Source organism: Littorina saxatilis, linkage group LG11 (assembly GCF_037325665.1).
Source record: "Littorina saxatilis isolate snail1 linkage group LG11, US_GU_Lsax_2.0, whole genome shotgun sequence".
In the NCBI taxonomy this organism is placed as follows: domain Eukaryota; kingdom Metazoa; phylum Mollusca; class Gastropoda; order Littorinimorpha; family Littorinidae; genus Littorina; species Littorina saxatilis.
This window is the reverse complement of record NC_090255.1, coordinates 36925326-36935325: the sequence shown is the minus strand read 5'-3', so window position 1 is coordinate 36935325 and position 10000 is coordinate 36925326. Positions and strand designations below refer to the sequence as shown.

The window sequence follows — 10000 nt, the reverse complement described above, 5'->3', positions numbered from 1 at the left end:
AATGCATAACAAAACACCACATATGTTACAATGCATAACATAACACCACATATGTTACAATGCATAACAAAACACCACATATGTTACAATGCATAACAAAACACCACATATGTTACAATGCATAACAAAACACCACATATGTTACAATGCATAACAAAACACCACATATGTTACAATGCATAACAAAACACCACATGTGTTACAATGCATAACAAAACACCACATATGTTACAATGCATAACAAAACACCACATATGTTACAATGCATAACATAACACCACATATGTTACAATGCATAACAAAACACCACATGTTACAATGCATAACATAACACCACATATGTTACAATGCATAACAAAACACCACATATGTTACAATGCATAACAAAACACCACATATGTTACAATGCATAACAAAACACCACATGTGTTACAATGCATAACCAAACACCACATATGTTACAATGCATAACAAAACACCACATATGTTACAATGCATAACAAAACACCACATATGTTACAATGCATAAAACACCACATATGTTACAATGCATTACAAAACACCACATGTGTTACAATGCATAACCAAACACCACATATGTTACAATGCATAACAAAACACCACATATGTTACAATGCATAACATAACACCACATATGTTACAATGCATAACAAAACACCACATATGTTACAATGCATAACAAAACACCACATATGTTACAATGCATAACAAAACACCACATATGTTACAATGCATAACAAAACACCACATATGTTACAATGCATAAAACACCACATATGTTACAATGCATAACAAAACACCACATATGTTACAATGCATAACAAAACACCACATATGTTACAATGCATAACAAAACACCACATATTGGAATTGGTTTACAAGAAAATGTATTCATTTCTCGTAAGTAAATGCCACTTTAAGAAAGCTGTCGTTTTCTTTTGGGTAATAGGTGCCAAGTCCTTGACGTACATGTAAATGTATTGAACACACAACCTTTTCACAGTTAAAGTGTTATCTAGTGTGTGGTGTGTTCAACTGCATGACGCATTAGTTTACTTTCATGGAGGGGTGAAACAGCACAAAAACGAGAAACAATGGCTGCTCCTACATTTCTGATTTGTGTCATCACTTCGTATGGTGAGTGATCTGTACATTGTTGTTTGTGAAAAAGTTGATTTTGTGTCTGTTAAATATGAATTGGCTTTGAACTGAATCACATCGATAAGCTTACGTCGTCTCGGAATTAATGATAAAAATGAAGATCAGTCCAGTAGTTTTCTCGGAATCGCTCTACACACACACACACACACACACACACACACCACACCCTCGTCTCGATTCCCCCCTCTATGTTGAAACATTTAGTAACAACTTGACTAAATGTAAATACAACCTCTAGTTACATGTTTGGTAACATCAATTTTGCTTTTAACTGAATCACATGAGACATGGATGGATTTATCGCAGTGGTCTTCTTGCGACGATACTGTTGTGAGTGCTTTTTTTTCCCAAAATAAGTCCACAAACAATATCGTACATTCATGTTCTACACTTAGGCGGTCTCCCCTTTTATATACAAAAAATCATAACGTTGTTTGTTATTCAAAAATTAGAAAGAAAGAGAGAGAGAGAGAGAGAGAGAGAGAGAGAGAGAGAGAGAGAGAGAGAGAGAGAGAGAGAGAGAAACAGACAGACAGACAGACAGACAGACAGACAGACAGACTGACAGACAGAGACAGAGACAGAGAAACAGAGAGAGACAGACAGAGACAGACATGTTAAAATATGGACGGATCTACAGCAAATCGGTTCGTATGTTCGTTTACGTGTATATTATTCGCTGAAAACCACACATGTACCAGATACATACCTTATGCATCCATACAACCATAAATAAAGGGGGGGCGGGGACGTAGCTCAGTTGGTAGCGCGCTGGCTTTGTAGCCAGTTGGTCGCTATCAGCGTGGGTTCGATCCCCACGTTCGGTGAGAGATTTATTTCTCGGAGTCAACTTTCTGCAGACTCTCTTCGGTGTCCGAACACCCCCGTTTGCACACATGCGCACGAAAAAGATCCCACGTTCACAGCGAAAGTCTCAGGTCTTGGAAAACACAAAGACACGCATGCATCATCTTTCGTCTCTGATTATCATGATCGTATTTCGATACTTTGACGAGACAAACCCAATGCTGGTGTGTCGAAGAAGACCGTGAGCCACAGCGGGCTTGTTCAAATCAAAGTATCACACCATATCTTCAGCGTATTACCAATACCTGTCCCAATATAGACCAGTTGGTCTAAGAGGACGTTAAACCCTAATAGTCAGTCAGTCAGTCATAAATAAAGGCTGTAGGTAGTTTCAAAGAGACACAGTTTGCTTTGAATAGAGGACACTGGCCGTGATGTTGGCGGAACGCTTTGCTTCCGCGATCGGGGGTGCGCTCTCGGTTTGTTTGTTTGTTTGTTTGTTTGTTTGTTTGTTTGTTTGTTTGTTTGTTTGTTTGTTTGTTTGTTTGTTTGTTTGTTTGTTTGTTTGTTTGCTTAACGCCCAGTCCACCACGAAGGGTGATATCAGGGCGGTGCTGCTTTGACATTTAACGTGCGCCACACACAAGACAGAAGTCGCAGCACAGGCTTCATGTCTCACCCAGTCACATTATTCTGACACCGGACCAACCAGTCCTAGCACTGACCCCATAATGCCAGACGCCAGGCGGAGCAGCCACTAGATTGCCAATTTTAAAGTCTTAGGTATGACCCGGCCGGGATTCGAACCCACGACCTCCCGCTCACTGGGCGGACGACTTGCCAGATATGTCAAATTCAAACTCGTTCTCGTGAAAAACAACAACATTCGGCTGAACAGTTCTCAGGATCTACCCGTCCTGATCCTTTCTCCAAGACACATACCAAAATTCCACTACCTAACTGTTTGTTGTGACGTGGTGAGTTGGACTTTGTTGATAACGTATTCCCCAAAACGTCACCACTGGCTTTCTAATTAATTTTAAAAAATCCCATTTTTCACCGAAAAAAACCAACAAGGCTGTTCATGTGTGTAAGTGTGCATGTGACCAAGTAAGGAGGTGGTCTCATCCCATGGGCGGGGATGTAGCTCAGTCGGTAGCGCGCTGGATTTGTATTCAGTTGGCCGCTGTCAGCGTGAGTTTGTCCCCAAGTTCGGCGAGAGATTTATTTCTCAGAGTCAACTTTATGTGCAGACTTTCGTCGGTGTCCGAACACCCCCGTGTGTACACGCAAGCACAAGACCAAGTGCGCACGAAAAAGATCCTGTAATCCATGTCAGAGTTCGGTGGGTTATAGAAACACGAACATACCCAGCATGCTTCCTCCGAAACCGGCGTATGGCTGCCTAAATGGCGGGGTAAAAACGGCCATACACGTAAAAGCCGTGGGAGTTTCAGCCCATGAACGAACAAACAAACAGACAAAATCCCATGTAAAAGCCTGTCTAGATTTGACGACGATGGTCTGGACTGTTTACACGGGAAGGCGTGCGGCTTAAAAAATCATTGTGATCATTCATGGCTCATTGAAGATAATTATGATCATGTTGCAGCTGCGCTAGCGAGCGGCGCTGATCTTTGCTACACGTCTGGTAATGGGCAGGAGATCTACTGCGACGGTGGCGTCTGTACGGGATCCTCCTGTTTGAGGTGTGTGTGTGTGTGTGGGTGTGTGTGTGTGTGTATGTCTGTGTGTCTGTGTGTGTGTGTGTGTGTGTGTGTGTGTGTGTGTGTGTGTGTGTGTGTGTGTGTGTGTGTGTGTGTGTGTGTGATAAATAAGAGAAATGATAATTTTATGCGTCTTCTTAAAACAATAAAGAAAGTTGCTATTTAACGGTTTTCTTCATTTTAAGCCCATTTTCCAATAACAACCAAACTATATATTTTCCGATATGAGGCAATGCATAATACAATTGTGTCACCTTTATGATTTAAACATCGACTTTTAAGAAATCGACACATTTGGCTAACTTTGAGTGAACATTTTATAAAGAAATGTGTAATTTAAGGTACCAAGCTGCCATGCAAGTCAAGTCAAAGATCATGTAACGAAAATTTCAAGCAAATTGATGAACAACTGTAGTCGTGAGAGTGCCGCCTCAACTTTTGCAAACGGTCAAATGTGACGTCATCAAATAGCCCTGTCCAAAATCGGCGAAAAAGGTTTCAAGCAAATGCTCTCAAAAATGTCTGTACCAAGTTTCATAACAATCCGTCCTGTAGGTTTTGAGGAAACCTTTTCACAGACAGGGGCGGGAATGTAGCTCAGTCGGTAGCGCGCTGGATTTGTATCCAGTTGGCCGCTGTCAGCGTGAGTTCGTCCCCACGTTCGGCGAGAGATTTATTTCTCAGAGTCAACTTCGTGTGCAGACTCTCCTCGGTGTCCGAACACCCCCGTGTGTACACGCAAGCACAAGACCAAGTGCGCAACGAAAAAGATCCTGTAATCCATGTCATAGTTCGGTCGGTTATAGAAACACGATAATACCCAGCATGCTTCCTCCGAAAACGGCGTATGGCTGCCTAAATGGCGGGATAAAAAACGGTCATACACGTAAAATTCCACTCGTGCAAAAAAACACGAGTGTACGAGGGAGTTTCAGAGCACGAACGCAGAAGAAGAAGAAGACAGACAGACAGACAGACACACATACATTGGGAGACAAACCTCACTCCCCGCTCAATGTAAAGACACTTAGTTAACTTGACTGAATGTAGAAATGAAAGAAGTCTGGTGATAGATACCATACTCAGGAACTCTCCTGTAAAGTTTTATGAAGATCGGTCCAGTAGTTTTCTCTGAATCGCTCTACACACACACACAATCACACATACACATACCCCCTGTGTCTGATGTGTCTGAAAACACCTCAGCGCGGAGGGGTTTTGCGGCCAGCGCAGTGAATATAAAGAGGGAAAATTGTCTCGGCTCGCGCGGCAGCAAGCAGGATGTCTCTAGACTGCATACACACAGACATACACACATACACCACGACCTTCGTCTCGATTCTCCGTCCATGTTAAAACATGTAGTCAAAACTTGACTAATGTAAACAGAATTAAAAAAAAAAACAAGAAAGGTAGGTTGTTGGAACGTTTTTGGTTTTGTAAAAAGTACAAAAATATGTTCTCCTAAAAGAAAGACAAAAACAAATTCAAAGACAATCTATGGGATAAAAACATAAGATGCCAAATTTGCCAAAACACCCCGTTTGAATGTGAATACCTCGACGTGTAAGCACACAATTTTAAGGTATTCCCGGTATGTGGTGATATAATCAATCAATCAGTCAATCAATCAATATGAGGCTTATATCGCGCGTATTCCGTGGGTACAGTTCTAAGCGCAGGGATTTTTATTACACCCTCGGTATAGGGGTGTGTATAGGATTCGGTCGATGTGTTTGTTTGTTTGTTTGTTTGTTTGTGTGTTTGTGTTCGCATATAGATCTCAAGAATGAACGGACCGATCGTCACCAAACTTGGTGAACAGGTTCTATACATTCCTGAGACGGTCCTTACAAAAATTGGGACCAGTCAAACACACGGTTAGGGAGTTATTGGTGGATTAAAATTATACAAGGACTTATAGAGGGACATATTAATGGTCAAAGGGAAATAACCATTCTCACTCAGTCACTGCCACCAACTGAGAAGGTTATTTCCCTTTGACGGGGGTGTTTTTCCTACCTCGGAGGAATTTCTTGGGTTTTTTTATTTTTATTATTTTATTTTTTTATGCCTTAAGACCTTGAACCCAACTATGAAGCGTATGAGACGATTTGAGGCCGTAGTTTAGCCACTAAGTATCCCTTAAGAATTAAGGTCTGTTAGTGTGTCTTCGATCCTTCTTTCGTGCATTGAAAAGCTTTCAAAGAGTAAGCCGGAAACAAAACAGAAAATAAGATCGGAGCCAATTTTTGTTAATGAATTTTTGTTAAATGAATTTGTTTTACATATTTTTTTTGTTTGAATGATACTTTGTTAAACGATTTTTTGTTAATTGATTTTGTTTTTTGTTTTTGTTAAATGAATTTTTTTTATGAAATTGTATTCTCTCCCTCATTTCAGCGCCGGTGAGATCGTGGGGTTCGTGATGGCAGGCCTCACTGTCCTCCTGTTGATCGGGTGTCTGGTCAAATGCTGTTTCTGCAATCAGGGGGGGCGGGGGGTGTAACCAGAACAACGGCGGCGTGCAGCCTTACCCGAACGAGTACCCGCCCGCCCGTGGTGGCCACCCGCAGCAGTACCCGTATGCCCGCGACGGTTACGGGCCCAACAACAGTGGTTATGGTTATGTCAGATAATTTTTTCGTCAATGCGGGATGGGAAAGAAAAAAAAATTCAAGTGGATTTTTTTTTTCAAGAGGATTTTTTTTTCTCTTTTTTGTCAAGAGGATTTTTTTTTTCAAGAGGATTTTTTTTTTTTTTTTACAGGGTCTTTCCGGAATGGGGCGCACAGATGATTCTTTCAAGCTGTTGATTTTGTTTTCTCTGTATGGTTCGATATTTGAATTTTTAATTTAGTTGTTGTTAATGTGCTGTTGTTGTTATTGTTGCTGTTGTCGTTGTCGTTGTCGTTGTCGTTGTCGTTGTTGTTGTTGTTGTTGTTGTTTTGTTGTTGTTGTTGTTGTTGTTGTTGTTGTTGTTTTGTTGTTGTTTTGTTGTTGTTGCTAATGTGGAGGGAAGCTTCCTGAGTGTTATCACACAATGCGAAACACAGATGACTTGCTCAAGGTTATAGCTTTTTTGTTTTGATTGTGTGTTTTAATTTTTTGATTATTTTATTTTGATATAAACAAACTTTGTAGTGGTGGGTTTTTTTCCCCAAACACAAAATGCAGTGCAAAAGGATTTGAATTATGATTTCTTCTTAAACAACACACATCGAATAAAGTAGACGAGACAAGATAATGTATATTTTACTTTTGTTGATAAAAATGTTAATGCGTTTTTGAACTTCTCTAGCTCCAATAATGGTCTGTTCTGAATCGTCGTTATCCTTTTTTGTGAGATTGCAATTAGATGTGATCTGTAATATGTATATATTCATTCTAAATACGAATGTGCTTTTGAATGCGTAGGAATATGTGTGTGTATTGATGTGTTCATGTGCGTATGTTTATAAATGCATAAAGGCGCGCGCAATTGTCGATGTGTGTGTGCCGTGTGTGTGTGTGTGTGTGTGTGTGTGTGTGTGTGTGTGTGTGTGTGTGTGTGTGCGCGTGCGTGCATGTGTGTGTGTTCAAGTGCGTGCGTGTATGTGTGTAGGTGTGTGCGTGTTATGCGTGTGTATGTGTGTGTGTGTGTGTGAGTAAGTGTGTGTGTGTGTGCGCGTGTGTGTGTGTGTGTTATGTGTGTGTGGCTGTGTGTTAGTGCGCGCGCGCGTGCGTGTGTGTGTGTGTGTGTGTGTGTGTGTAATTGTGCGCTGATAATGTGTTACATTTTCTTGAAACTACATACAAACGTTAGTCGTTAATTATTTGTGAGAGAACTTCGTACGCATTGAAAAACTGTAATACTGCAATCTCAAACGAAAGGCCTTGCTAATAAGCTAGCTTACCACATGTTTTCTCAATCGTGTTAGCGTTTTTTATTCTTGTTACATGTTTTATTATACAACTAACGCAAACACGTATCACCTACTAGTCGATCACAACTGTAAGAACAAGTTGAATTTGTTACGTTCGTCTGTTTTTCTTTTTGAAGAAGAAGACTTTGCTGTCCAATGATGACGTCATATCCCTCTTCTAACTGTGTAAGTAATTCTGCATGCGCCTGGCGTAGGTGTCCTGTACGTAGACAGTTTATCGTATTGTTTATTCGGCAAGCCTCACCCCCTGTAACTGTGTAAATGCCCAACTAAAAAATGATAGTCTCTCGAGATTCTCAATGTGAGTTAAACATAATTATAGCATTGTGTAATTGCGATATCACCTGCACACATGTTTGTACGCACCACACCGCTAATAACAGTTTGTTAAATCTATTAGTTATCTTCGAAGTACTTTGCTTTTCAGGGAGTTGAAAAAGGGCAGAGTAAGCTAAGGTCTTTTGGGTAACTGTAGATTGCACCTTATCGCTTTATGGGCAACTACTCTTGCATGACGGTTGCATGGAAGGGAACGCACTCTGCTGGAATACAAATGGCTGAAAGCATCACTGTGTTCCGCGTGTCTTCTTTCTAAAACTAAAGCGTCAATGTCTCTGCAACATTTAAAGGTGGAGGTTAAGTCAACTAATACCTACAAAAGTCCCCGTTTTCAATTACTTGGTGCGTCTTTATTTCTTGACCAGTACCCTTGATTGTGGCACCGTTGTATTCCTAAGAATGTGCACTTGCCTTTGGTATAAATAAGGCTCACTGTGTATACCTGGATCAAACACGCTAAGGCCTAAAACAAAAATAGGTGTGGTTACGGTAACCCGACCTACCCTATTTTTAGGGGCCGATCCTATAACTTTTTATTACATTTGTCACAACAACAACAACAACAACAAAACAAAACAAAAACCAGTGCAAAAAACGCAATGAAAGCGAAAGCGCCCGAGTCGCACACTTATTTCCGATGGTACTGGCATAAGCAAACAGGTGCTTTTTTACATCCAGCCCTCGCCGATGGGAGGGTTTAATTTGTACACATTAGAAAAAAAAGTTTAAAAAAAAAGTGATTGCCTACCTACCTACCCTATTTTCTTTTGCTATGTTACCGTAACCACACCTTTTTTTGTGTGTGTGCCTAATCGCTAATGAATGGAGTGGTACGTTCCCCCCCAACCTCAGACCCCAAGACCTCAGCTTACTCTGCTTTTTTTTCTACTGCCTTTTTTTCAACTCCCTGAAAAACAAAGTACTTCGAAGATAGTGGTGTGCTGTGTACAAACAGGTGGGCAGGCCGATATCGAGATAACACACTACTGTTCTATTTTTTACTCACTTTGCGAATCCCGATCGAGAGACTTTCTTTTTTTAGTTGGACTCTTACACAGTTACAGGCTTGCCGAATAAACAATAAGAAAAAAGTCTAGGGAATACATACGATCAGGACACCAACGTCAGGAGCATGCAAAATTACTTACACATTAAGAAGGGCGGGGCGGGGGGGGGGGGGGGGGATAATTATGACATCATCATGGGACAGCAAAATCTTCTTCTTACACCAAAAACCCAGAAGACTGAAAAAAGTCCACTTATTCTAACAGTTGTTACTAGAAGTTTGCATTAGTTGTGTACTAAAGCATTTAGCAAGAACTAGAAAACGCCAGGAAGACGGAAGAAACATGGTTTGAGATTGCAGTGTCCTAGTTTGTCAAGAAGTACGGAGTTCACTCACAAATAACGACTAATGTTTGCATATGGTTTCAAGAAAATGTAACACATTATCAACGAAGCAGGTGGAGTTTGTTTGTTTTTTAAATAAACCTCATCCATTAGCTTTGCATTTTGGTGTACATAAAACATATCCATCTTCCGTTAACATTGCTGATATACTATCAGAGTAACCGGTATAAATGCAATTCCATACATGATGTACTAAGTTGACAATAAGTGAAGCTGGTAACTCAGGCATGTGGAAGTAGACGCTTGATCGCTGCATATGTAAAACATCGGGTCGAAGAAGATTTACGTGACTCGACTATCTATGCAATAACGACGAGGGCTTTTTTTTTTAATTCGAGGACAATGTAGCCTATCCTTTTCACCGTATCACGACGGTCATGCGGTGTCCTTTAAGATATCGTTGCACCGACTGTAACAAAATAGCTGTACCTTGATCGATGGGCGTAATGTAAGGATAGACAGAGCTTGCAGCCGAGCACAAATCGCTGGAAATTTCTTCATCAAGATGGGTTCTGGTGTGTACGTCATCGTTTTGATGGTTCTAACATCAGGTGATTATGGCATCTCTCTCTCTCTCTTTCTCTCTCTCTCTCTCTCTCTCTCTCTCTCT

General features: G+C 40.7%; 2 protein-coding genes across 2 annotated transcripts in view; both read left to right on the top strand.

The window, feature by feature from the left end:
• Nucleotides 1-3262: 3262 nt before the first annotated feature.
• Nucleotides 3263-10000, top strand: part of LOC138980406 (uncharacterized) — a 22682-nt gene continuing 15944 nt past the window's right edge. The window contains exon 1 of the mRNA XM_070353276.1: nucleotides 3263-3314. The gene's annotated coding sequence lies outside the window, so the exon portion shown is untranslated. The remainder of the gene's footprint in view (nucleotides 3315-10000) is intronic.
• Nucleotides 9737-10000, top strand: part of LOC138980402 (fibrinogen C domain-containing protein 1-A-like) — a 49524-nt gene continuing 49260 nt past the window's right edge. Inside the window, exon 1 of the mRNA XM_070353268.1 lies at nucleotides 9737-9941. Within this exon, the coding sequence (XP_070209369.1) occupies nucleotides 9896-9941 (46 nt within the window). The 5' untranslated portion in view covers nucleotides 9737-9895. The remainder of the gene's footprint in view (nucleotides 9942-10000) is intronic.